Source organism: Apiospora hydei (assembly GCF_038363865.1).
Source record: "Apiospora hydei strain CBS 114990 chromosome Unknown utg000006l_segment0_segment0, whole genome shotgun sequence".
NCBI lineage: Eukaryota > Fungi > Ascomycota > Sordariomycetes > Amphisphaeriales > Apiosporaceae > Apiospora > Apiospora hydei.
The window spans coordinates 2,032,033-2,057,837 of record NW_027117365.1 but is presented as its reverse complement, the minus strand read 5'-3'; the positions used below and the strand labels follow the sequence as shown (position 1 = coordinate 2,057,837).

Below are 25,805 nucleotides of genomic sequence, written 5' to 3'. Positions count from 1 at the left end.
ACATATGTCGATAGAACCTTGAGGGGTGTCCAACCCACGATTTCCGCTTCCCGAAATCCTCGCGGCAAGCCTCGAAGCACCATTGCCTCGATCCATTCTCCAGGGGCTGGCTGCTGTAGGTACGTACGGCACACAAAGTTTCGAGACCCTTTCTTATATGCAAGTAACCAGCAAGCCAGCAGCAAGCCATGGAGAGCTTGCCCTGGCGTGACAGATAACTGGGCGCGCCCCCGTCGGCCTAGTCGACGACCCAATCAAGGACGGGCCCAACCCAAAGGACAGCCCGCCAAACCCCGCCATGCTGTGCTCCTTTCGGGAAGAGCAACACACTCATTCAACCTCTCGGCTCAACACATGATGCTAAGCCAGAGGAAATACCCCGCAAAGGGGGGAGGGGGGTTAAGATGTACGTAGGCTTATGTAGAGCAAAAGAGCAGAAAGTGGGCAGCCAGCCTCAACAACTGAGACGTTCTTTATATAGTAATCGTTCGTCTCCATCTCGTGCCATTATTTCACTGCTGCAAGTTCAACTTTTGTTGCACATCTCGACTTTCGCGCATACCCACGTCTCGTCTCCTTCTGCACAATCACCACCAGAACCCCTCCATCACACCACCGTCAAAATGGTTGAGCAGACCGAAGCATTCAAGAAGGCCGTCGTCGACTCCAAGAAGTTGACCACGAAGCCCAGCAACGACCATCTCCTCGAGATGTACGGTACGTCACACCACACCGATCCCAGCCCCTCCCTCCCCCTCCTTCCGCATCCTGCAAAGTGTATACATGCTAATTCGTCGTCGCGAACGAACAGCCCTCTACAAGATCGGCACCGGTGAGGACATCAAGGCCGCCCCGGCCCCCGGCATGTTCGACATCAAGGTATGCATGCATCTGCAACGTCCCTCTCCACTCCCCAGATAAGATAAGAAGGACAACGGCGGGCTGACATGCGACGCTTCGGAACCATAGGGCAAGGCTAAGGCTAAGGCCTGGCAAGGCAAGGTCGACGAGGGCGTCACCCCCGAGCTCGCCCAGGAGCAGTACGTCGCCCTGATCGACAAGTGCAAGGCCGAGTACGGCTACGACGAGAACAAGGCCCCCGAGGCCGTCGGCTCCTCGTAAGCCACACGCACACAACTATATATGAGTGCGCACAAGCCCAAGCCAGGGCAAAAGATGAAGAGGGGTCGAAGACAAATATTAAACATTCGGGCATTACGCGTGGAGTCGGTTTTCAGCAGATTCCATAGTCGCCCCTGACAAGATTCTATATAACAAATCACCCATCACTTAGGTGTACTTGCGTCCATGACTCGACAAAAAAGTCCACTGGTCTTACATGTCGACCATGCGTGGTTTCTCGGAGATTGTCGTGAACCAAAAAAGAAATACGTTGGTATTATTATGATGCATTGAACCTTCTATGCTCTGGCATCTTTGATGTACCAGGAGGAAAAGGATATCCTGGGTGTCGTTATGGACCACACCCGGTCTTCTCGAACGTCCCAACTCCGTCAATCCCGTTCCGGCCCTACCAACCCGTCCGTGTTATAGAACTAAGTCCGCCTTACCGTTTCTCATCGATAACCCAAAATCCTCCAAAGTCGTAAGGTCGGATTGTAGAATGTGCAGACATGTAGTGTCACAAGAGGGTGTAATATACAGGAACTCCCGCTAGATATATGGTGTCAACTCCAGACCTGACCAACCCCGTAGGGACTCGTCGGTAATGCATGCTTCCCGTCTAACCTCCTTTTAATCAGAACAATTCCTTCAGTCCGTCTTCCCGTTGGCGGTGTTGCCGAGGAAAGTATCCTTGAGCTCCTTGATGGGAAGGTTGTCCATTTCCAGGCGGAACGAGCTGCGGTTCCTCCGGAGGCGGCCGCGCAGCCAAGATCCGATGCCAAGAGCGAGACCGGCGAAACAACCGATGGAAAGGTAAGGGTGCTCGGTGAAAGTTACACGCATATCGAAGAAAACCTTCTCGAAGCTCGAGATGGTCAACTTAGGCTTGATCTTGGGAGGCGAAACGGTGACCTTGGAGATGGTCTCCAGGATCGAAGTGCGCGAGGGCGTAATGTGGTGTCCAGTAATGGTCTGGTCCCAATATCTACGGTTCTATAGAGATGTTAGTAAGGATAAACCTGCAAAATGGAAGAATGAATGCTTACGTCTTCGTCGTTGATGATGACGCGCTCGCCGTCCTTGACGTCTATGCCATAAGTAGTCCTGATCCATCTCTGCCAGAAAGTGCCGTCAACCCAGGCAAAAGCAACCTCCTTAGTGTCGGACTTGTCCATGTTGATGCGGATGCTCTTGGCAGCTCGCAAGGCGCGCTGGTCGTTGCGATCCTCGGCTTCTTCGATTCGGAGCTGCTTGGCGGCACGGAGGTCGGCTCTCTCGAGCTGGAACAATTGGACCTGCTTGTCCATCCATTCGCCGGCTGCCATCTTCATCTCATGCTTGGCCTGCAAGAATGACTCGTTTTCTTCCCTGTTAAGGATACCGAGAACGACAATCTTTCCGTCCATGATCTCTCGGGCATTGGATGCAGTGAGTTCAGGTACAATCGGCAGCCAGACGGATTTCATCCAGGTCAGCACTTGCCGGGTGTCCCGCATCTCTCTAGGCGTCAGAGGGTTGTAGTATGTAGGTCTTCCCTCGCGAGACACCAAAAGTCGAGGCCAAGTCGTGATCTTGAACCTGTCATACAATGCTTGGTCTCTCGTCTTGACCAACTTGGCATGCCCAATCAGGCTCAGAGGAAGTCGTTCCAAGGCCATCATATCTTCCATAGTCGTGGCGTGGTCGTAAAAGTAGACGAAAATGACATCTTCCTTTTCCTCGAGAGCCTTGAACGACTCGGCATCAACATCTTGGACCCCGCCACAGATATCCAGAGCCTTCTCAGCATATTTGACGAAATCACCGAGTCCACGCAGGCCATCGTACTCGACACGCTCGCCACCTCTGAAGAAATGAACAGTGGGGTAGCCGCGAACCCGAACATCTTTGCACAGTCTTGATTCGGCGTCGCAGTTGACCTCGCCAATGTTGAGACGTCCTTTCATCTCCTTAGCAAGCTGGGCCCAGCTCGGGGCCATAGCCTGGCAGTGATGACACCATGGTGCGTAGAACTTGATATACCAAGGCTCCTGAGTCATGGTGACGAGCTTTTGGAAGCTCTCGGCAGTGAGTGCGACAGAAAGTCCTTGTTGGTTGGGGGTTGAAGTAGGTTTCGCAGCCTTGGTGCCGAATGGGTTTGGCGGGTCCCAGGTTGGCTTGGTAGGCGTGATGGGCTTCTTCTCGACCACTGCAGGCTCAGGAATCTTGTCGTTTTTCTTCAGCTCGGAAGGTTTGTCGGCTTTTTCAACCTTCTTGTCAGCGTTCTTGTCAGCCTTTTTGTCATCTTTCTTATCAGTCTTCGCTTCTGTAGTGGCGTCGGGAGAGTTGGTCGCGCCAGGCTCGGGCAGGTTGAGTTCCTTAGGCCGAGTGCCGGGAAACGAAGCCTCCAGCTCCTTCTCGACAAGGCCTGCAATGGCCTTCATGGGTTTCCCGCCCTTGATCAGATCCACAGCCTTGCCGGCTTTGTACAGTGTTGTCTGAGGGTACGAGGTAATTTCGTGCTTGGTGCACAAGTCGCCATAGGCAATGCAGTTGAGGGTTGCGAATCTAATATCATAGTGTCTCTCGAAGGGGGAGTCCGCGGACTTGACCTCCTGGCTGGCGCTCGCGGGAGCACTTGAAGTATAGTAGTATTCATACAGCGTTTGGTATGTCGGAGCAAAGTCTATGCAATGTGGGCACCAAGGGCTGTGAAAGCGATCATCAGTCTCCAGTCATCGCGAAGCAACAACGCCCTCAGGAGGCGCCAGAGTATATGATTTGTAGCAGGGGATTTTGATGTCATACCTGTAATATTTCACCAGCAGGTATTTTGTCACGTTGACTTCTTTGTCGAAATTATCGGCCGTCAACTCGAGTAAGGGCGGGACCTTCTTGCCATTGAAATGGGTGTTCTCCTTGGCGACATCGTCTGGGGCGGATGCGCCAATTGCCTGCGCGGCGCCCAGGACGGATGCGCCCAAGAGCAGCGCGAACGAAGCGAGCCTCATGGTGGAGAGCCCGAGGGATTATGTTGCAACAAGAAACGAGCGTGTCAATAGGAAAAGAAGGGTTGGCCTGATTAAGCGAATTGAAGTATTATCTGGCTGGCTCGGCCGCGCAAAACGAGAACCAGCAGAGTCTTGAGCGCGATGGGATTCGTCCAAGCCGGTCGAAGGAGTCGGGAAGAAGAAGCAAAGGGGTGGAGGGTTGTGTGTAGATTAATCGGACACGAGACAACTAATCGCGTTGGTTATCTGTTGGTGCAGATCTGCATCGGGGCTACTTCATGCGATACGAGAACACGGCGTGCGACGTCCCCCAGGGTGGTATAAGGGGAGCCTCAAAATCCCGTGGAATGGGTTTTGTGTCGCGGTTCTAGAAAAAGAGAAGCCAAAATCGGGGATGAAACGTCAAAAATACAGAGGTCGCCGTGGCCCCCGAGAAAGAGTTGAGTTTGTACAAGTAGGTTAATGGATGCCGGAGAAAAAAAAGGGCAATTCAATGCAGCAGGTCAGTGCCAGATCAGTGAGTGATACATTGTTCGGTGCAGAGTAGGCCCAGCGCTTTTACACTTTCAGGAGAGGGAGTTATGAGGCAAGGGAGCGAGACAGGGCCCCGAAGAGCGAGTCCGTGTCCCCAGCACCCAGTAATGCAGGCAGGCCCATTGCTGTCTCGAACTTTTTGGCCTCTTTGCCTCTGCCTCTCCAGTCAGCCAGGCCCGGCTGGCCAAGCTGGCCTGAAGCGAAATTCACCTCTTGCACTGCCAGGCTTCCAAGCTCCAGGCTCCAAGCAACCCCCCGAGCAGCACGCAGGTGCGAAGGAGCGCTTGCCAAGGCTCTATCCAGGATTGGTACAGCTTCAGCACCAGGGTCCAGGTGTGCAATTGGCCAGAGGTTACCGCGCCCCACCGCCAGCTGTGACGCCAGTTCTGCCAATTTGGTCCCCCTTTTTATGCTGCAGATGTACTTAGGTAAGATGCAAGTACATGGCATGGAACCTACCGTCTCCTGGGCAGATATAATTCAGCACTGATGTCTGCCGTCATACTAACATAGAACCTGTAACACGCATCTGGTATGTAGCATATTGCTTCCGGCCTTGGAAACCCTGGTTTATCATGGTTCGCTGCTGTAAGGGCTTGATGGGAATATGTCTGTTGCAATTGGTTGCATACGTTAGCACCATGTAGCCCGGCCAGGTCCCAAATGTAAGAAAACGAGGCCGTTCAATTAGTTAGACTAACTTTAGGGTAAGTGCATGCAGCAACGTGTAGCAAATGCTTTCCAGCCAGCTATCCGCACCTACCTTATTGTAAGTATCTTTCAAAGAAATCGAATGTTCGATTTGGCAGTCATTAATGTTATTCTAGGGTCGCTCTTTCTAATATCAGATATAGTCACGTAGCAGTGTTGTATTGCGCCTACCTGATTTCCACCTGCAGTGATAGGAATGCACAGAGTAAAGAAGGTGCATACGGGTACACATCCACTTCAATTGGGTGCCTAAACTCGCCGCATCTGTTGACCTTGAGTGGTCGTAAGGCAACGGTTGGATGTGGCAACCTCATCTTAACTTCGATTGCAGCCAATATTCCTGGCCCATGACTGCTGCACTGTCACAACGCTGACTGCACTCTTCTTCGTCACTCACGCCTGCCTCAGGTGCATACTCGATGTCTGAACCTCCTGCAAAACGCCGGCGCCTATCCGAAGGCCATGACCCACCACCCGCAGATGTCGGTGCTGCCTCCGGGTCCGAACTTGGACCTGCATCCCTCACACGGCCGATCAGTCCGCCTCCTAGGAAGAGGGTGGCTCGGCAGGAGCGGTTGCTGATGCCCTCTCCATTTCAGTTGACAACAATCCGCGATCTGCCGGCCGAGTCGAATGTTGGGGCAGTATCCCTGCGAGATCTGTTAGGCGATCCCCTGATCTTAGAGTGCTGGGATTTTAACTACCTTCACGAGATCAATTTCTTGATGGGCCATTTTGATGAAGATGTCCGGTTTTCGGTAAAAGTGCATGTTGTGCATGGGTTCTGGAAACGAGAAGACCCAAACCGTGTTGCACTTGAGGTAAGACCCCAGATGTGCAAGTCATTCTGGTGACGCTCAAATCAAAATAGACACGGACGCAATCTGACACAATACTGACCTTGGACCGGAATAGCAAGATGCTTCTGCTTTCAAGAACGTCGAGCTCCATACAGCCTACATGCCCGAAATGGTTGGCACCCACCATTCCAAGATGCTAGTTTTGTTTCGGAACGACGACACCGCCCAAGTCATCATCCACACAGCCAATATGATCTCCAAGGATTGGACAAACATGACCAATGCTGTCTGGTCTACCCCAATGCTCACCCTATCCGAAGGGGAGGAGAACCAAGATTTCACCATAGGTAGCGGTCACAAGTTCAAGTCGGACTTGCTGAGCTACCTGAGAGCTTACAACACGAAACGTAGTGTTTGTCGACCCCTGGTCGACTCATTAGCGAAGTTCGACTTCTCTGCAGTACGCGGCACTCTCATTGCCAGTGTTCCGGGCAGGCATGCGGTGGAGACTGATCCAAGAGAGACTCGCTGGGGTTGGGCAGCATTGAAACAAGCAATGAGATCAATACCAGTCCAACCAGGAAAGGCCGATGTTGTGGTGCAAGTATCATCAATCGCCACGCTTGGTGGGACTGACAGTTGGATCCAACGGACCTTGTTCGACTCGTTGTCTTCGGCGACAAAGTCCACTTCTCGACCCAGCTTCAAAGTTGTGTTCCCAGACGCATCGGAGATCCGTCGGTCTCTGGATGGGTATGCTTCAGGAGGTTCAATCCACACCAAGATTCAGTCGGCACAACAAGCCAAACAACTTCAGTACTTACGACCAATATTCTGCCACTGGGCAAACGACTCAGAAAAGGGGACCGAGCTGCCCAAAGGTGTAGCAGTGCGTGATGGGGGCCGAAAGCGTGCAGCTCCCCACATAAAGACTTATATTCGCTACGGTGAGAAGTCTATCGACTGGGCTATGCTGACTTCGGCGAATCTGTCGAAGCAGGCTTGGGGTGAGGCTCAGGGCGCCTCCCAAGAGATCAGAGTCGCCTCCTGGGAGATTGGCGTGTTAGTCTGGCCAGAGCTACTTGCCGACAATGCAAAAATGATTGGTACCTTCAAGACAAATTCGCCACCCCCGTCGAACTTGAGGGCGATTTCCCTCTCGTTGGGTTGAGGATCCCATACAATTTGCCGCTGCAAACGTACGGATACGATGAAGCACCTTGGGTTGCCACAATGGCACATACGCAACCTGACTGGATGGGAATGACCTGGCCGGGTTGGTAAATTTACTAGAATTGATAGGAGAAAGGGGTTTTGATCGGCACAAGACACCCCATCTAGCATAGAACGTGCTCGCAATGATGCATTAGCTATTTGTCACCACTTCAGCTCATTCTGATCAGATCAATCCATTAGATATCCCATTAATGGCGACAACGCTGCCCTTGGTATAATAGGTATTTTCCGTAAGTAATAGACTGGCCTAATCATTTATTAATTAGGTGTAATTTAATAGGAATAAGTATTATGCCACTAACTAGAATTGGATAAAAATTAGATCACGGCACTGATTATTCCCTTTTCTATACAGGACGACACGATATGGTGGGGGCAGCGTTGTCGCCATCAAGGGGATACCGCGCGGTACGTTACGAGGGATGGTGCAAACAAGTGCATATGGTTTGTACAAGGACTTTAGAGCTTAAGTCGGAGGCGAATATCTCATGAACACCGGTTTAAGCAAATGTAATCAATTGTTTATATGGCACCAGCTGATCACGCACTTGTTGCAATACCCTGAGAGATAGAGAGCATCCGTTGTACACAAAAGTAGAAGGAAGTGCTGTAAATTTTCAGTCATCTAACCTACGTTGCGATAAATCCCAGGGTAATCAAGCCCTTGGCGCATGCCTTTCCGCTTCTTTCCAAAGTCCACCAAACTCTAGCTAACGACTTAGGTATATACCGTCTCGGTGAACTTGTTGAGAGACATTCCCTCCTTGGCCATATCCTGGCCCAGCTCGATAAGGAACTCGAGGGGCATCTCGACGAGGGTACCGCGGACCCGGTTGAGCCAGTCCTTGAGCTCGCGGACGCCGCCAGGGAACTCCTCGCGCACGACGTGCCCGTACGGGACCCTGCCGCGCTTCTCCTCCTCAGACATGTCCTCCTCGTTGCTGGGGACGATGAAGTGACGGCTGAAGAAGTCGTCATACTGCTCCCAGTTGCGGACGTGGTCCGAGGGGACCGGGTGGAAGACCTTGTTGAAGATCTCGGTGTTGGAGCGGGCCGTGCCCGTCCAGAGGTCCCAGAACTCACGCGACATGGGATCGTGGACGAGACGATCGGCAGGGGAGTCGAAGTCGTACATCTGCGGGTCGCGGTCGATGGGTGTCCAGTTCGCATTGGGACGGTCATGGGGCTGTGTTCTTTGTCAGCCTTATCCCCCTTTCAGAGCCACCATGGAAATAATTTCTGTGACAAGACTGTTTCTTACCTGGTGAGGCAAGAGGCCAAGATGCTTTCTCCAAAGCTGGCGGCGCAATGTGGTGGCAAACTTGGAGGCCTGGTAGGGCTGCCCATTCATAGCCGACTCGACGGTCTCTCCGCCCTCGATTACAACGGCGATCTCAGAATCTAAGAGCAAAATAGTAAGTATAGAATCCAAATACACCATAGACAGGCTACTCACCATGTGTGCCAAGCTGCGAACGATCATTCAAGTTCGCAGATCCACAGATAACAAGACGATCATCGGCGATCAAGACCTTCGAGTGAATGTACAGCTCCTCGCTTACGAAAGCGTTCAGCTCGGACTCTTCATCTCCATCCCATGGGACATCTATATTGCCATTGGCGTTAGCGATTATGCGTGGACACTTCCGAATGCAAAGCCGGATAGCACGAGGAGTTCTTACTATGCAGATCAGGGCCTGCGTTCATATAGCAAGCCGAGATCGAGTCCCAGGTCAAGTCCTTAGCGTCATTGGCCGCCTCCTGGTAACGTTCATATTGGCGGCCAGAGCCACCCTCACGCCCGTCGGATTGTCCGCCATAGGGGTAACCGCCCACCATGTCGTCGTGCTCGCGACGAGCACCTTCGTAAGAAACACCGCTGTCGTTTTCCACCCTGCCCATGGTCGAGGATATGTTGATGCGGTCGTAGTTGCGGAGGTTGTAGAATGTGATGTACTGTCTTGGGTCTTCGACGCCCTGTTGTTGCAAAGCTTCCATGATGCTGTGGCCGCCACGGTTGATGGAGTTGTACTGGAACTCCATAATACCTCGTGTGCCCAAAGCACCGTCAGACTTCAAATCTCCAGCGAAAGCCGGCACAGCGGGCATCAGAACAATGAAGCGGAAGTCCTCGCGAGACTGGTGAGCTCTAACAATACGATCCACAATCGCTCGGCCAATCTTGTTCTCGACAGGATGCTGCTCGTCAGACGTAGCTGTGATAAAGAACTGGGATTTCTTAGTAGGAGTCAAGCTTCTCAAAATGTGTGCTATAAAATACCTGGTTCTCAATGTAGACGAAATGACGGGCATTTCCAATCGCCGCAATGTAGGCATTCGCAATGGAGTGCTCGGTCGGATGGCCCGCTGACCATTCCGTACAGCTGGCGTTTGGTGAGTACGTCTATATCCGTTTTTCAAGCAAGGGTCTGGGGGCCATACCTTCGGCAAAGTTGGATGGAGAGTTCTGATGAGCCGCCACGGTGCTGTTCACCCAGTTCGCGTTCACCTTCACCTCCTTCCGCACCCATGTATCTCTGAAATCCGTGCGTAAGGCGATGACGGATGCTACCTTCCGTGGGAGCTCCCCTGTCTTCAGAGCCAGTAAGTCCTCCCGTGCTAGAAAGCACAGGCTCGTACTTTCCAGGATCCTTTCCGTTGTACTTCTGCTCCAAGATGAAGTTCCTGGTCTTCATAAGTACACGCTACAAGCAACCTGGGCAAATCAACGGAAACTTACCAACGATCAGAGAAGTGATCAATCAGATTGTGGACGATAGGTCCATTGAGAGAAATCGAAATGTCCGACCAACCCATGCGAGAACTCTGAGTGCGATCGACTATATCTGCATTAGAGTAGAGTTGTTTTGGGGGCGACTGGTGTAACTCACGTTTGTTATGATCCCAGTCGTTGACGCCCTCGAAGTCAAAAATTCTTGCATTGTTGTACTTTTAAGTTGATGGGGGTTAGATTTGGTATACAGGGAGGGAATGTAGCTGGGGAAGACTAACATCTTGACCCGGGAAGATGATGGCATCCAGGTTTCCGGGATGGGCGTCAGCAATTGGGTGAGAGTTGGTATCCCATCTTCCGAAGCACATGTCAAGGCCACCCATAAAGGCAATTGTGCGGTCAATGATGCAGAGCTTCTCATGATGTGCCCAGTAGAGAACGACATCGCCAGCAGATCCATAGAGGGACTTCAAAGCGTCACCAGAGATCTTGTGGAGGGCTGCAGCATTGAAACGATCCGCCAAGCCCTGGATTTCGGCCTCGAGGTCGGCCTTAGCGTCATTAACGCTAGGGATATGATCTGGATGCCGGAAAACCTGTATAGTCGAAGTCAGCTGTAAGAGCACTAAACATTGTATCCAGATACAATGAAAGCAGTGCCACGACCACAAACTCAGGCGGTTTTGGGGGACTCGAACGTACCTTGATATTGGGATGCATGCCTTCGAGATGGTGTCTGGTGTGCTATGCGTCATCGTTAGTATAATACGAACCGGGCAAGGTTCGAAAGGCGCAACAAACCGCCGAATCCACTAGAAGTCTTGACGTTAGTAGGCGTCAAGTTATGTCAAAGGGCCCAGAAGACTTACATGTCAAAGCTTGAGTAACCTCCTTGTAGACGATAATATTCACCTTGACTCCCCTATCGGCCGCAGCCCGGAGCATATGGTCAAGCCGATACTGCTCATTGCGCGAAGGGGGTCTTCGGAGATAGAGCTCGGGGCTTAGCCACCAATCGAGAATGTAAATGCTCTCTCGAGCCTCTGCATGCAATGTCAGAAGGCATGCGGCTCGGATGTATAGATGCAAAACGTACGCTCAAGGGCTACGGAAACCGCAAAGAAATACGAGGCGCCATCGACGAACCACTTCACACCGCCGGAAGACTGGGGTGCGAAGGACTGGAAGCGATGGGACTGGCGAACCTCGTCCTGTTGCTGGATCTGTGGAGTGAAATGGCCATTTTCTTCATGAGGCTGCTGCTGCTGTTCCTCATGATTGTGTCCCTCCCTGTGGAATACCTCGTCGAACTTCTGTTCGACCTTCTCCTCCAGCTTGTGGAATAGTCTATCCATCGTGGAGATGTAGATAGCAATAGACGAGTTGGCGAGTGGGTGGACTCACCGTTGCTGCTTATAGATGGTTCACGACGAAAAAAACGACAGAGGGAGAAAGAAATCCCTCCTAGCAATGAAACATGCACAAGTGGTTGTGATAAGAAATAAAAAGGAAGAGAAAAATGCTATTTGTAACCCGGGGTCGCCTGCAGCTTGCTGAGATCAGCCAGCAGATGTCACGTTGAAACAAGATTGCTTAAAGCTGAAGGGGCCACGCTTGGCTGGCACGCATACGCATCACTGACAAAGTCCAGCCAATGGCTCCGGCTCGGCCCATGTTTCGTTGTCGGTCTGCCCTATCCTAGCTCGGGCTGGGATGCCAGAGTGGCTCGGCGGAAGCCAGCTCAGAATACTGGCACCCGGACCCAGGTGGACTTCATTACAGTCCAGAGGTTGGCTCATGCTCGGGCAGTGGGGTTCGAGTTGCGATGGGGAAACGCGATCAACCTGGGACACAACCTTAGGGACACTGAATCTCCTGCTTGTCAACACGAGGGGGAGGGGAATGGGAATGGGAATGCAAGGAAGCGATGAACCAACCCATGTACATACCATGTTTCACCAATACCAGTTTCGTGCCCCTTAATGCTCGGGAAGTGCTGTTTGTCTTGCATGTTCGCCCATCTTACCTACCGATGTACAAACTAACCCCCCACAAGCCGGCTGCCAACTTAGCCAAGGCGTGTCCAAGTACGACGTCGTGGTCAGTTAGGTGGATGTAAGTTTCCATGGTGCATACTTGGCTCGGCAGCTGGTGCGAACAAGCTTCAGCTGAACGCCAAGCCTGACGGCAAAAGTCACATTCGCAGGTCAACTCTACATTTTGACGTCCGACACACGGGCTATGTAGGCGGCTTCAATGGTCGTCATCCCATCGCCAATCTTTTGCTTCTGGCACTGGGAAGGCAATCGTTCAGCAGCTGGGATTGGCGGGGGAGCTGTCGCCCGATCTTGGATCAACGGCCATGGTGGGGTTACGAAATCGAGTGCGCTCACCGCCCTGGCAGAAATGTGTCGGCTCCACTGTAATTTTGAAGATAGCGTGCTGTAGATACGAAAGTTGCGCGCTGGAGTCGAGGATAATTCTCAATCCCTCAACGAGAGTCGTGCTGTAGGGTTTCTGCATGCGCAATTGGGAAGAAATTAGACCAGTTGATCCGTCCACTTCCCTACACACTACCACGCTTCTAAGGGGCTGCTTCTCTTCAGGGAGAGCTGTCGAAGATGGTTAAGAAGACACAGAAAGCCGGCAGCGGCAGCGGCAAAGGCTCTGCTATCACCGATTCCCGATTCGCCAACTTCCAAACCGATGAGAGGTTCCGCCTGCCATCGAGGAAACTTGGCAAGACCAAGGTCGATTCGCGATTTTCGAAAGTCCTGAAAGACGACGAATTCACAGCTGCTGCAACTGTGGATCGGTATGGAAGGAAGCTCAAGGCCGACAGCAAGAAGGAAGCCCTGAAGAAGCTATACGAAGCATCCGACGATGAAGATGACGAGGATGACATCAAAGATGTCGAAGTCGAAGACGACGAAGTCGTTGAGAAAGAACTGAAGAAAGCCAGCAAGAACTATGATCCAGCGCGTGGAGGTGGCTTCTCTTCGTCCGAGTCCGAATCCGACTCTGAAAGCGATGAAGAGGAGGAGGAGACTGCTGCGGAAGCTTCCACAAAAGCATCCTCGAGCATGCAACGTTTACGCGATGAAGAGGCTGACGTCGAAACTGGCGAAGTGACGAGCAGACTGGCTGTTGTCAATATGGACTGGGACCATGTCAAGTCTCAAGATCTCATGGCGCTATTCTCCAGCTTTGTACCGAAAGGGGGCAAAATCGAGAGGATATCGATATATCCTAGCGAATTTGGCAAGGGTAGGATCGAGCGGGAAGAGCTTGAAGGCCCTCCCAAGGAGATCTTCAAGAAGAAAGCGGATTCCGAGGATGAGGAGTCAGAAGACGAGCCTGAAGATAGTGACGAGGACGAGGACGAAAAAATCAAGCAGGATCTGTTACAGGAGGAGGATGCCGACGACTTCAACAGTGATGCCCTTCGGAAATACCAACTCGACCGATTGCGATATTATTACGCCGTTGTCGATTGCAACAATGAAGCTTGCGCCGAGAGCATTTACCAAGCCACAGATGGTACAGAATACCAGACTACTTCAAACTTCCTTGATCTTCGCTTTATTCCCGACGGTGTCACCTTCGACGATGAGCCTCGAGATTCCTGCACCGAAGTCCCTGCATCGTACCGGCCTACCGAATATGTTACCGATGCGCTGCAGCACAGCAAAGTCAAGTTGACTTGGGAGTAAGTCCATCTACAATGGGATTGACAATTACAAATGCTAACCCGGCTCCCTAGTATGCACCCCGAAGAAGCTTCCCGAAAGGAAGATATCAAACGAGCATTCACAGGCAGTCGCTCTGACATTCAGGAGAACGATCTTCGGGCTTATCTTGCAAGCGATAGCGAAGACTCGGATGCAGGTGCCGATGGATTTGAGGCGGACGACGGAACACCAGCCGACGCGCCCAAGCTAAGCAAGAAGGAGCTTGCCCGGCAGCGAATGCGCGAGGCGCTTGGCCTCGGAGCTGAGACATCAGCAAAATCCTCCAAGAAAGAGCCTACAGGTGAAATGGAGATGACATTCACCACTGGTGACTTCGGCGGCGGCGAGACCAAGACAGACGCGCCCGAAGACGAGACCACAGTTGAACGATACATGCGCAAGGAGCGGGAAAGGAAGGCTGCCAAGAAAGACAAATCGCTTTCTAAACGTGATGGTGCTAAGCCCACTGAAGCACCTAAAGAAAACACAGAACAAGATGGCGACCTTGGCTTCGATGACCCCTTCTTCACGACGGAAGGACCAGTCAAGGTTTCCAAGACCTCCCAGAAGAAGGAGGAGCGTCTAAAGAAGCGGGCCCAGAAAGAAGCTGAAGCTACCGAAGACGCCGCCGAGAAGGCTCGACTGCAGAAGCTCATGACCGATGACGCCACGGGTGCCGCTGAGCACCTGGACCATTTTGACATGAACGAGATTGCCCGGGCCGAGAAGCAGAAGAACAAGAAGAATAAGAAGAAGCACAAGAGCAAGAAGAAGGACGGGGCCGAGGACCGCGGCGGCCTGCAGCAGGACTTCGAGATGGACGTGGCGGACGAGCGTTTCAAGAAGGTCTTTGAGAGCCACGAGTTCGCCATCGACCCGTCCGACCCCAAGTTCCAGGCCACGCCTGGTATGAAGAAGCTGCTGCAGGAGAGGAGGAAGCGGACGACCGGCGAGGAAGAGAAGTCGGATCGATCCAACAAAAAGGCCCGCCGGAATTAGACCGATAGACTTAGCACTTGTTGTTTACGAGGTCAATGCAAGACATGCCCAATAATATTCATGTAAAGAGACGATTCAAAAGAACACCTTGGAGTAATGCAATGATGCGCCACCATGCTTCTGCTTGTTGAACCCCTGTTGTTTTACAAAACGGACCTGAAGAGACGCTTTGGCTTTGAACTCCAAGCCAGTCCATATTCATTGCAATTTTATACCAATAAACGTCCATTAAACCCACTAAGTATGTAGCCTTATATCCTCCCCTCCCTCCATCCCTTTCTATCTATTATTGCCCCCCGCCGTCGCATCGTCACCCCTAAAACGCAGGCTCTGCAGAATCGCCACGTGCGCCTCAAAGCTAGAGCCGCGGGTCGCCCACCTCCCGACCCTCGCAACCAAGGTGTCGCAGCGGCTGCAAAGGGGGTACGAACGGTCGCAGCGGCGGGCAGCCGTCGGCCATCGTGAGCACGAGGACGCAGGCCAGGGCGTTTTGCGCGAGGGACCACAGGTGGGCGGACCGCCGCTCGAGCCGCTCGGCCACATTGTACAGGTACGCGACGCACGACTCGATGCAGACCTCGCACCCGTCGAGGATTACTTGGGGTAGCGTGTCGGCGGTTTTGGTTGGCATCGCTGCGGCTGCGGCTGCGACTGCGATCGAAGAAAACGTGTCCGCCTGCGAAATGGTCTGCTGCTGATGCTGCTGGCCGGCGGCGGCTTGCATGACGAAAGGGCGGTGGATGAGGTACCGGGCTTCGTAGTAACGGACCCTGAGGGTGCGATCCCTATCTGTCTCGATCGGCTCAACCCCTTTGGAGGCCGCAGACCGTCGGGTATAGAGTCATACCACTGCTCCAGCTGACGATTGAGTTCAGAGCTCAAGGCCATCGTCTTTGGAAGGCTGAGCCCTTGGTATTGCCATATGCTCAACGCAGCAGTGTCTGAGGACGGGAACTGATGGGGCGAGGAGGCGGGAGGGGCCGAGTTCAGACCAGGCACCGCCTCTTGGGCGCTGTAGAGGGAGCTGAGGATGCGGTTGAGGAGTCGTCTCAGGGCAATTTCGGCGACGAAGCTTATGGTGTCGTTGGCGTCGCTCATGTTCTGATTCATACTGCGTGGAAGGGACATCCTGTCCCCTAACGGCTCGATGCCACTCCTGATGACATCCAGCTCCGCCGCTTGGTTACTACAGATGCATATGATGGGTTAGACGGCTATATTTTATGTGATAGATGTGTATACATATATGGGAGAGCTTGAAGAAACGAAAGAAAATGATTGCTCTGAACTAACCAGTCAGTTAGAAAACAGAGCCAGAATATTCGGAGCTCGATATCATCACATCCTGTAAGGGATGACTGATGATGCCTTTTCTCAGTGCGTCAGTGAGGGAATAAAAGCAAAATATGACTGATGTGTATGTGTGTGTGTGTGCTTACAATTCGAGGTGATCAAGAAACATTCGTGCAGCGAAGTATGCCATTTTCCCGCGATGTAAAGGCCGACCCAGATATCCAAAGTATGTCGACGCCAGCAATAAGGCTTGACATGCCGTCAAACTAGGTTGAAACGACCACGTAAAGACGTGTAGAATGATTTGGAGGGCCGGTTTGAAAAGCTGAAGACCTATTGTGCTCTCATTCACTTCCCCTTCGGGGATAGGAACTGCAATAGTTCCCAAGGCGTATACACAAAGGCAAATGGCGGTTTCAATGTTATATTCAGCCACGTTCTGGGTGGCCTTTGTCTGCCAAACACTGAATACGTCTGGACAGAAGAGGGGGGTGGTGCGGGTGCACATGAAGGAAGTAACTATTGGCAAGGTCGTTCGCAATGCTTTCTGGAAGCGTCGGCCAGCTCGCAGGGCCGCAGTTCGCTGGATCGATAGCACTCGAAAAGGCATGACTCTGTTCCAAGGCAGAGAAGAAGTTCCGCGGATACCTCCCAAGCTGCTCGCGTATTCCTGGGGCCAAGAAGAGGCTACTCGTTAGACTGACGCCCCTGGGGATGAGAAATTGATGCGCATCTTGCAGGTCGTCTGCTGATGGGTGAGGAGGATCAAGGAAGCTTGAGGCAGCCTGATGGATCAGAGGAAAAGAGCCGGATCGTTGGGACGGGGAGAATGCCGGGCTGGATTGAGGCGACAGGTGTCGTAACTGTTGGCTTTGCTGTTCCAGCAGAGCCTCTATTCTGGAGAGACGGTCCACCACAGCCGAAGGGCTGGCGTCTTCGATCCTGAATGGGTTATATTTGTTATCGCCTGTCGTCTCAAGGTTGGTGAGAGAAAGCTTACCTATCAGCCGGGGAGCTCCTTGTAGACACAGTCGGCGTTGGAATCTCTGCATGTCGAGCAAGGGCGTTCGCCGTCGCATTTTCTCTTCCTATATCTATCAGAATGCCTCACATCAGAAACCTCCCGCGCTGTCATGATGCTTTCTTGCGTACCGGCAGAAGTCACAAGCCAGCAAGGCCCTCTTGCGCGTGTAATTCATTGTCACTGGTTCCTGGCTTCGAATTTAATACAAAGCCACGGCTGTTCGGCGTTTGGCGCGGATATAGGCGATGAGATCTGATGGTGTCAGCAAGCTTGTTGGTAAGTAGAATGATTACAACTCAACTTCAGCTGTCACCGGCCACACATCCGGGATATCACACCGTTTTTACAGGTATAGTGCTGGCAAGTTATATCTGGGAGGAGTTGCGATCCCGAGAGACAGGTGGCAAATCACCGACGCCACGGAGCTCTGTGATTGTAGGCAGCAGCTCATTCAAGCATAGATATAGTAGAAACACACCACATGGTCTGGTTCATACGGTTCTATAAAGGACAATATGGGGTACTTCACCATAAGAGCCTTCGAGCTACTGTATACGACCTTTCATGGAAACTGAGATGATGCAGTAACACTCCTGAAGCTTCCATAACTCAGGGATACAACGACAATACATCGATACAAGTTGCTATGTCTACTTACCAAGTAACTGTAACTCGTCATCGTGCCATCTTCGTGGCCAGGGGAAGAACTTGATACGATACAAACTTACCTCTTTTGTGTAACCCATAGCCAACGTATAAGGGTAAGATTTAGCCGGTAACATCTCACTGGCATAACGCATGACAAATATCAGTACATTGATAGTATGCTTTCGGTCGGCCAGATGGCTGCGAGCGCAGCTATGTCATTGAATCCGACGATGCAGTCGCGCTCTATCCGAGGGTGATGGTGATGGAGGTGGACGGCGGAGATAACATGTGGTTCGGATCGGTCAGCAATTCGGAGCCAAGAAGATGCGCACACACGCATGTAAGTAGGTAGGTAAGTGCCTAATACCAAGGGCCCAACAATCGGCACGAATGCCCTGTTCTGGAAAAGAAGCCCAAATGGGGTCTCCCTCCGGCTGCGCGGGCGTGCTTCGCGTGCATCAAATGCTGACGTAGGAGCGACCCGGCTTCGTGAGTTGCACATTCAAATTGGAAGTCCTGACTCTTGAGTCACTCGGTCACTCGACGTATTTCCTGCACCCTTCGAATATAAGCCGCCCCCGAAATTTAAAATCGCCAATAAGGGACAAGCATATGTCTGCAGCCAGGGCTCTGCTCGAATTTGGAATGCATAAGGCAGGTGACTCCCGGCTGGATGGGAGGCCATGCATTGGTCTACCCAAATGAAAATCATCCACTTCATAACCCGCAGGCATGTAGGCAAGTTCGACGTTGCGCTTCGAAGCCCGATTGAGCAGGGTTACACTCAGCCTGGCGCCGCAGCTCGGGCGCATAGTCACGTCGGAGATCCGGTGCCCTGTCGGCATGTTCAGTTGTCGTTCGTACCCAATAGTAATTGGTAGAGCTGTCTCGTCTGTCGCTGTTTACTTGGCCCGAAGTGAGTTTGTTCTGACCACCCCGACATCGCCGTCGGGGATGGAAGCAACGGCTTCACCGCCTTGGCCGTCACCCTCAATGCATCCATCAACTCCGATGCCTGTGATTTGGCCAAGTTAGCATGCAGAAGAGAAAGGGAGAATTGGTTTCTCGTTGCAACGTTAAAAAAGACGAGCAGGGGCATGGATCTGTAGATCCCCAGACTCCGAGCAATATGCGATGATTGGTAAATCAGCATGCTGGTGGGGTCTGTGAGAGGTGAGAGGTAGGGAGAATATACTTCCTGAAAAGGGGGGTGGGAAGGGGGAGGATTATTAACCCGCCAAGCAACACTGCGCGTTTATTTTACGTGGGCATACTTTGTCAGCATGCCAGCCTTGTTTCAGCCTCTACCTCACGATCTGCATACATTAATCCGACCTCACTCCAACCCGTTCGTTGCTAGAGTCGCAGCAGGCCCTGGTTTTTGATGGATGCTTTGCTTTGTCAGAAGATAGCCAATGCATCTGAATGGGCAGTATCAAGTCACCGAGCCAATCGAGCGGCATCGCCGATGCATCTAACCCAGCGCGGAAGAGATGCTGTAAGTGGACTTTACCGCCCGTTCGTCCAGAAACAACTCGAACAATCTGTGATATCTGTCTCGCATACGTATCTCAGCATGTCAGCTATTATCGACGGCCAAGGCTTCCCCCACTCCATAGGTGTATTTGTCAAGACCAATATTTTCTAGCCACACGAAACAAATGTAACCTCACAACGGCGACATTGGGGAAGCCAAGCCAACACATCGTGATAGCACCCTCTCTCCCAGCGCGGCTTCTTGGTACATTCCTTCCCTGGGAAGATGGGTCATAGGTGGCAGGACCCCGAAGGCGTATCTTACGCAAGCCACCCGCTTCCAATGCCTTGCCCCTGCAGTAGAAGCCTGTCAACCACTGTCGCTTTAGGCCTTTCCATATTGCCACCGACAGGCTCCAAATTCGTCACGGGCGGTGAAGGGAAGAAGGCAAACTTCAATACATGTATCTATCCTACAGTGGCGGGTCATCAGTCCATGCCTGATCGGAGATGATTATTCGCTCGATCTTCATAAGCGTGGCCGGAGAGGGTGCGGGACGTTGCCGCTAACACGAACAATGCATGTCACTTGGATCGCTGGAAAAGCATCGAGTATGTAGTACCAGCTGAGGTGCAATTCAATTGCTTAATAAGTTGGGCTGTCTCATTCGCCCTTCAATGGAAATATGTACAAGGAAGTAAAGTCCATCGAGGTCCCCTGTCCATCGACACCATACACCAATGCAGAAAAGAAGTAATTAGTATATGCCAGCACGCAGATGCCCATACTACATACCGTCAAGGCCTGCAGGAGAAAACAATGTCTGTGTATACCAGCACGGCGAGAAGGTATTGAAGGTATCTTAAAATAGGATGCAAAAAGGTGGGCGGGCACTGGCAAGCAACGTCTCAAACCAGTACAGAACAAAGAAAAGAACAATCTTATGAGTTTCTCCACTATCTGATTTGCTGGCGAAGGGTACTTGAGAATGGATATCGAACCTCGTCTTTTTCTCTTCATCGCTCATCTCATCGTATCGCGTCTTGCTGTAGGCTTCGCCTCAAAGGTCCAATGCCCCTTCAGCAGGTGGCGGCGAAAGCTTAGAGAGCCAGGGCCGCCAAAGCGGCAACACCAAGGACAAAGGCGACCACGGGGCGCTGGTTGTTGCTGGACGCGGTGACAGGGGTGGAGTTGGTGGCGCTGGCAGAAGGTAAGACGTTACTGGCAGACGTAGTCAAATACGTGCTGTTAGCACCAGACTCAGATATGGGAACTATCACTTTGGTGGTGTAAGTGGTGCAGTTCGTTGAGTGGCTCGAGATCGCAGCGGCGAAGGAAGTGGTGCTAGCAGGAACAACGAGGCTGCTGGTCGCGCTCGTGGGGCTAACCACCGAGCTGGAAGAGGTAGACGAGGAGCTGACCGCAGAGCTGGACGAAGTTATAGCTTCGGGGGTTGCGGAGCTGGTGGTTGGCGCAGCGCTTGGGGAGGTTGGGGAGGTTGTGGTCGCAGCAGCAACAGAAGTCGACGACATCAGCGACTTGGGAATCTTGCCTCCGCAGGCCTCATCGCCATTCTTGCAGCACCAGGTAGCGCCCTTTCCATCATTGGCACAGTAGTAGCCTGCGTCACAAGCGTCTGAAGCTTTATTAGTTTGAGTGGACGACATCTGCGGTATGAAGTCCCAACTTACTGCCATTCGTTCCTCCCTGACAGCACGTCTGGCCGACAGTGGGGTTGAAGCAGTGGACCTGATCGTCCTGGGAGCCGCACTGCTCAAAGCCCTTGCCGCAAGCCTCGGCGCAGGTGGTTCCCGAGCCACACAGGGTCTCGGCAGGTTGGTATTCACCACCGTCGTCACGGCGTTGTAGACCGAAGATGTCTCTGACAGACATCTTGGCAACATCCATTTGGTAGGGTTGAGGCGAAGGGCCAGCAATGGCATGACCCGCCAGGGCCACGAAGGCAAGAGGGGACAGCGCGTTGAAAAGCATACTGTCGAAGTTGATGTATGATGAACCAAGAAGGGTCTGAGCCTGCTCTGCTTCTGTCTAGGTCGAGTCGAAGGTGTAGGAGGTGCAAAGAAAGTGAGTAGGTAGAGCGTAGGTCGGCCTTATGTAAAGAATGACTGGAGTGAAGCGAACGGATGCTCTTAGGAGAACAATAGGGTGCAACACGGCTGATAATCAGATACCAACAATCGCGACGCAAAGGGCGAAACCGAAGGAGAGGAAAGGTCGAAAAGGGCACAGACGATATAGGTCGGGCGTAGAGCTTGGTGATATAAGTTGAACGGTAGGCGGTGGTACGGGAGTGGTGCTATGGCTAGGTATGGTCCCCCCAGAAGAAGTCCCTCGTCCCTCCAACGGCGGCGCCTGTGCCTGTCGGCGGTCACTCCCTGTCACCTTGCACTGGCCGGTGGATCCTGCTTAATTTCTGTCCACTATAACCCCAGATCTAGGGATTCTCTACATCTAAGTCGTGCTGTCCGTCCAGGGGTCCCATGCACTCTGTCTGTCACTTCTTGACTGTCTCTGCTAGATTGAGCAAAGAAAGCACAGCTCAGTGCATCCCTCCTTTCCTACCTGCTGCGAACATGTATTGATGCATTTATGTAGGTTTGTGCCTGAGTGTGGCTGTGGTTTGTTCAAATTGAATCAGACAGGACAATAAACGGCATCTGATTGTGTGTACATCCAAAGTGGGATTGAAACGTGGGAGGGACGGCACGCGGACCGCAGCCAGCCAGTCACCCAACGCAGTACACAGTCAAGTGCACTCTTCCTCCGTTCGGCGTTCAATTTCATGTTTGATTACAGTGTGCCTCGGAAGCTCTGGCAAAATGGATCTGTGTACCTGTCTGTCATCGATCCTCTCGTTTACGTCGAGATCCTCCGGTTGGGGGCCGCGCATGCCGTCAAATCTGAGGCTGCCACGGCCAAGGTACCTGGTATTAGACGCCCGTATGGGAATACACAAGTACAGAGTGTTAATTGGATACGATGACCTCCAGTCTAGTCCTGTCCGCGCTTGTCCCTGCATCGTGAAGCAAAAGGAACGTAGATGCGCTTCCTCCTTCGCCACGCTAACAGCATCTGGTAGCATGTAGACAAGCTTCTAGGTGGACAGAGTTCAAGTGGCCATTGCAATTGCAGGCTTCTTAGCTACATATGTACAGTAGAAGACACCAAGAAATGGCGTCGAGTGAAATGACCATGATTCTCTCATCAAACTGACGGCGGCGCCAAGGTGACTGGTTAACCAGAAGAAGGAGGAAGGAGGAGTTCTGGGAGGAGGCCAACACCACAGACGCCCAAATAAGAGGAAGCGGCGGGGACCGTTGAAAATAGCGGCCGAGAGTCACTTAAGGTTAAGCGCTGCAAATGCAACATGAATTCTACAGGCACCCATCAATTGACAATCTGGTCATCAGCCCAGGCACCATGCGGCGCTAGGCTTGGATCAGGGCCTAAAAGTTCGAAGCCCAGATGCTAAAGGGATCAGTCGCCAGGAACAGTTGGCAATCCGTGGCCTGATTCGCCGGGAGATCGCACCCTGTCTCCTTGGCGTTTCAGAACCTGGTCCCACGGCGAGGCATCGCCAGAAGATTCAGTGGCATGGCATTGATGCTAAATTTACGGAGCCAGGGTAAATGCTCCTCGCCTACCACCCCATCGCCGCCTGCTGAACGGGCTGCGTTTGATGCCACCTCCCACAGTGCTGCATGTACATACACGCACGATCATTGCATGCCAGACGTTCGGGAGGAAAGTCACCACCACGTCATATCGCATCAATTGGTTGACCACGCGAGAAAGACGAGGTTTCGCCAGTGTCGGTACAGCACACCTGATGATGCATGCATGCGGGATGCGGCTGTCCGTCGATTTTCCAACACAAAACCGTACCTCTGCTGCCAGTGGTAAGCCTGCGCCGCCGCAGGATGGCCCCCGAATCCATCACCCGGCCCCCAATCCTGCAATTCCAAGTACGACGTAGACGATAAGATGAGTGATACCAACGGTACACGATGATTGAATGTGCGAGCTGGTACCTCTCCAGTGCAACCATCCCATTCGCTTAATGTCCCGCATCCTGCGGGAAGCCAAATGGTCTTGCCACACACATGCCCTGCATATTGCGCAACATATTCTAGTACATACATGCATCTACCACTTGCACGATGGCTGTACAGAGACTCACATGCCGGATCTGCCCTTTTGCTGCTGTACTAGAACCACCGGGTGCGAATAGGGGCCAATGGGGGAACGCTGGTGATAGCTTAGGTTTGCAACAGTGTCGGGGGTAGCGTCTACATTCTGGTAACGTGAACCTCATCGTAACCTTGTGTGTTGCGGGGCGTTGCATTTGAGCTACGAATCTGCCTGTGTAAGTACGCAACCACTGCTCATGCAAACGCACGAAGCTATGTACGATCAGATATCTCACCAACGCTCGCATTATGATAGCCGCACATGATTGATACCGTTGTTACGTCTAATGGCCAGTGGTTGAAGCTGGCTGGCTGGGTGTGTAGACAATAGTCACCGAAATCTTGTCGATGTCCCTTCTGCAAACCGATCTCGTTACCAAAGGTATGATGCTTCTACCCGGGGATTGTAACACGCTGTCCACCGTAGACGGCCTCCATGGGCTCAACCACTACGCCGGTAATTTTATCGTGAAGGCTAGAACAAGACGCACCCGCACCCGTGGATCGTTTCTCAGCTTCGTTTCATCTACTTTTGGGGTGTCACTGTCCCGCTCGACAGCACGTCTACATTCAGCATATACCAATGTCTAAATGCGCCCTTTAGAGAGTGGACAGCAGCACAGACTGCTTCAAAGCCTTGGAGTATACGGGATGGCACAGGAAATACCCAAAGGCCGGTGCATGGAAGCAACATTTAGCTTACGAAACGCGTTCATTTGGAACCTCGAAGTTCTCCTGTATTTGGTTTTGCCCCTGTTGAACATGCCTTTTCATAGCCCCTTCCATATCCTTTCCATCTGATCATAATAATACAGGTACAGCAAAGATATCTTCCGACACTGCGGCCCCTTATCTTGTCCGCCTCCAAGTATTGTACAACATTAGAAGAACAACGAACTGGTCAATTGAAACTGATCTGTCGATCACCGCTCAAGATGTTCGTCGCACTCCTTTGAACATTCATGAAGCGGGTGAAGCCACAGGACTCGCTCTCAAGGTGGTTTATAACAGCCGCTAGGGTGTTGAAATTCTTGCGGCAGTTTTTGTTGGGGCAATGATACAGAGCTTGCTGATCTATTATAATACAACATCATATCAGTATGGTGGTCTCAGTTTGAACAAGAAGCCAAAAACTTACGACTCGCTTTGAAATGATCGTTCAGCGAGCTGGTATTGCGGAACGACCTGTGACACAAATAGCACTCGTACGCTGTTCCGTTCCAAGCATACTCATTGGCCAAGTGCCCGGACGTGATGGTTGGGACCAAGTCGATGTTCTGCTTCGAGATGATACCATCAGGGTCTTTTGAGCGGACCAACTGGAAGATTTGCTTGCGTGTCAAGTCAGGCATCTTGGGACAGGCACCTCTCTCCAGATGGTGGCAAAGTGCCGTGGCAGCCGAGTAGTATTCGCGACAGAAGGGGCATCGGATGGGCGTTCCGCGGTGCAGCTTGGAGTTTTGATGCTGTGAATCGGTTGGTTATTAACCTCATACCCACGAAGTAGTCTTCACTTACCATCCAAGCATTATTGGCGTTCTGAAAGTACCGGTTGCAGTCATGACAGTAGAAGTGAGCCTGTGCTTCGTGTTTGACCCGATCTTCTTCACTTTCGAAGTAACGGGTGCAGAGGCTACACCAATAGTCGACCTTGTACTTGAGTTCGTTGCTGTCAATCTCTTCAACCTCAACCCGGTGGTCCCATGAGTCCATGTGTTTCTTCCAAATCTGCTTGTTTAGGAAAACCACTCCACATGTGTCGCACTCGTTATCGTAATCAGTTGTATGGCCAAGTGCCTCCATGTGCTGCTCGCGAGCGTTGAACGAGCCAAAGTCGCGGTCACAGTCATCGCACGTGAACTCATAATCGCCCCAGTGGTCCCAGGAGTCCATGTGAACTTCAACCTGCTGCAGTGTTGGGAAGAACCGATCGCAGCACTCACACTCGAACTGAGGCGCTACATGTTGGTACTTCCACAAATGATCTTCACGCTTATTCCACGAACGGAACCAAAGGCCGCAGGTGTGGCACTTCCACTCCTCTCCAGCCATGTTTCTGTGATCAGAGGTAGTGCAAACGGGGAGTAGGGGGCCACGAAAACAGAGATCAGGGAGGGTGTTTATTATCAGCTTCGCTGATGCTTGGAGCTTTCGAGATCGAGGGCGACACTGGATGTGTTGGTTTCGTAGTTGGGAGTTGAAAAGAAAGAAAGGCTGCAAAGTTCTTGGGGAAGTCGTAAATGTAAACAACCCACTGGGTATTGGAACGTAATGCATGTGAGGAAGGCAGGA

General features: G+C 52.2%; 8 protein-coding genes across 8 annotated transcripts; 3 read left to right on the top strand and 5 right to left on the bottom strand.

The window, feature by feature from the left end:
• Positions 1 to 623: 623 nt before the first annotated feature.
• PG997_007828 (acyl coA binding protein) lies at positions 624 to 1,122 on the top strand (the record flags this gene model as incomplete). Its single annotated transcript, XM_066812143.1, has 3 exons — positions 624 to 717; positions 812 to 879; positions 970 to 1,122. 3 exons carry the CDS (start codon positions 624 to 626, stop codon positions 1,120 to 1,122), a joined length of 315 nt encoding a protein of 104 aa, XP_066667485.1.
• A 651-nt stretch (positions 1,123 to 1,773) lies between these two features.
• PG997_007827 (thioredoxin) lies at positions 1,774 to 4,115 on the bottom strand (the record flags this gene model as incomplete). The annotated part of the gene is made up of 3 exons (XM_066812142.1): positions 1,774 to 2,118; positions 2,172 to 3,813; positions 3,913 to 4,115. 3 exons carry the CDS (start codon positions 4,113 to 4,115, stop codon positions 1,774 to 1,776), a joined length of 2,190 nt encoding a protein of 729 aa, XP_066667484.1.
• Positions 4,116 to 5,779: 1,664 nt separating this feature from the next.
• PG997_007826 (phospholipase D/nuclease) lies at positions 5,780 to 7,331 on the top strand (the record flags this gene model as incomplete). Its single annotated transcript, XM_066812141.1, has 2 exons — positions 5,780 to 6,181; positions 6,276 to 7,331. The coding sequence occupies 2 exons, from the start codon at positions 5,780 to 5,782 to the stop codon at positions 7,329 to 7,331; spliced, it is 1,458 nt and encodes a 485-aa protein (XP_066667483.1).
• Positions 7,332 to 8,114: 783 nt separating this feature from the next.
• On the bottom strand, positions 8,115 to 11,485 carry PG997_007825 (phospholipase D domain-containing protein; the record flags this gene model as incomplete). Its single annotated transcript, XM_066812140.1, has 13 exons — positions 8,115 to 8,582; positions 8,658 to 8,797; positions 8,853 to 9,002; positions 9,079 to 9,625; positions 9,678 to 9,780; positions 9,839 to 10,081; positions 10,137 to 10,236; positions 10,288 to 10,345; positions 10,409 to 10,726; positions 10,833 to 10,874; positions 10,932 to 10,942; positions 11,000 to 11,173; positions 11,227 to 11,485. 13 exons carry the CDS (start codon positions 11,483 to 11,485, stop codon positions 8,115 to 8,117), a joined length of 2,613 nt encoding a protein of 870 aa, XP_066667482.1.
• Positions 11,486 to 12,386: 901 nt separating this feature from the next.
• Positions 12,387 to 14,860, top strand: PG997_007824 (uncharacterized protein; the record flags this gene model as incomplete). Its single annotated transcript, XM_066812139.1, has 3 exons — positions 12,387 to 12,552; positions 12,720 to 13,839; positions 13,894 to 14,860. The coding sequence occupies 3 exons, from the start codon at positions 12,387 to 12,389 to the stop codon at positions 14,858 to 14,860; spliced, it is 2,253 nt and encodes a 750-aa protein (XP_066667481.1).
• Positions 14,861 to 15,139: 279 nt separating this feature from the next.
• On the bottom strand, positions 15,140 to 17,232 carry PG997_007823 (C6 finger domain-containing protein; the record flags this gene model as incomplete). The annotated part of the gene is given in 5 exon segments (XM_066812138.1): positions 15,140 to 15,272; positions 15,292 to 15,670; positions 15,688 to 16,046; positions 16,300 to 16,672; positions 16,752 to 17,232. The coding sequence occupies 5 exon segments, from the start codon at positions 17,230 to 17,232 to the stop codon at positions 15,140 to 15,142; spliced, it is 1,725 nt and encodes a 574-aa protein (XP_066667480.1).
• A 3,170-nt stretch (positions 17,233 to 20,402) lies between these two features.
• PG997_007822 (uncharacterized protein) lies at positions 20,403 to 21,294 on the bottom strand (the record flags this gene model as incomplete). The annotated part of the gene is made up of 2 exons (XM_066812137.1): positions 20,403 to 20,938; positions 20,994 to 21,294. 2 exons carry the CDS (start codon positions 21,292 to 21,294, stop codon positions 20,403 to 20,405), a joined length of 837 nt encoding a protein of 278 aa, XP_066667479.1.
• Positions 21,295 to 24,414: 3,120 nt separating this feature from the next.
• Positions 24,415 to 25,565, bottom strand: PG997_007821 (uncharacterized protein; the record flags this gene model as incomplete). Its single annotated transcript, XM_066812136.1, has 3 exons — positions 24,415 to 24,587; positions 24,652 to 24,979; positions 25,032 to 25,565. The coding sequence occupies 3 exons, from the start codon at positions 25,563 to 25,565 to the stop codon at positions 24,415 to 24,417; spliced, it is 1,035 nt and encodes a 344-aa protein (XP_066667478.1).
• Positions 25,566 to 25,805: the final 240 nt, after the last annotated feature.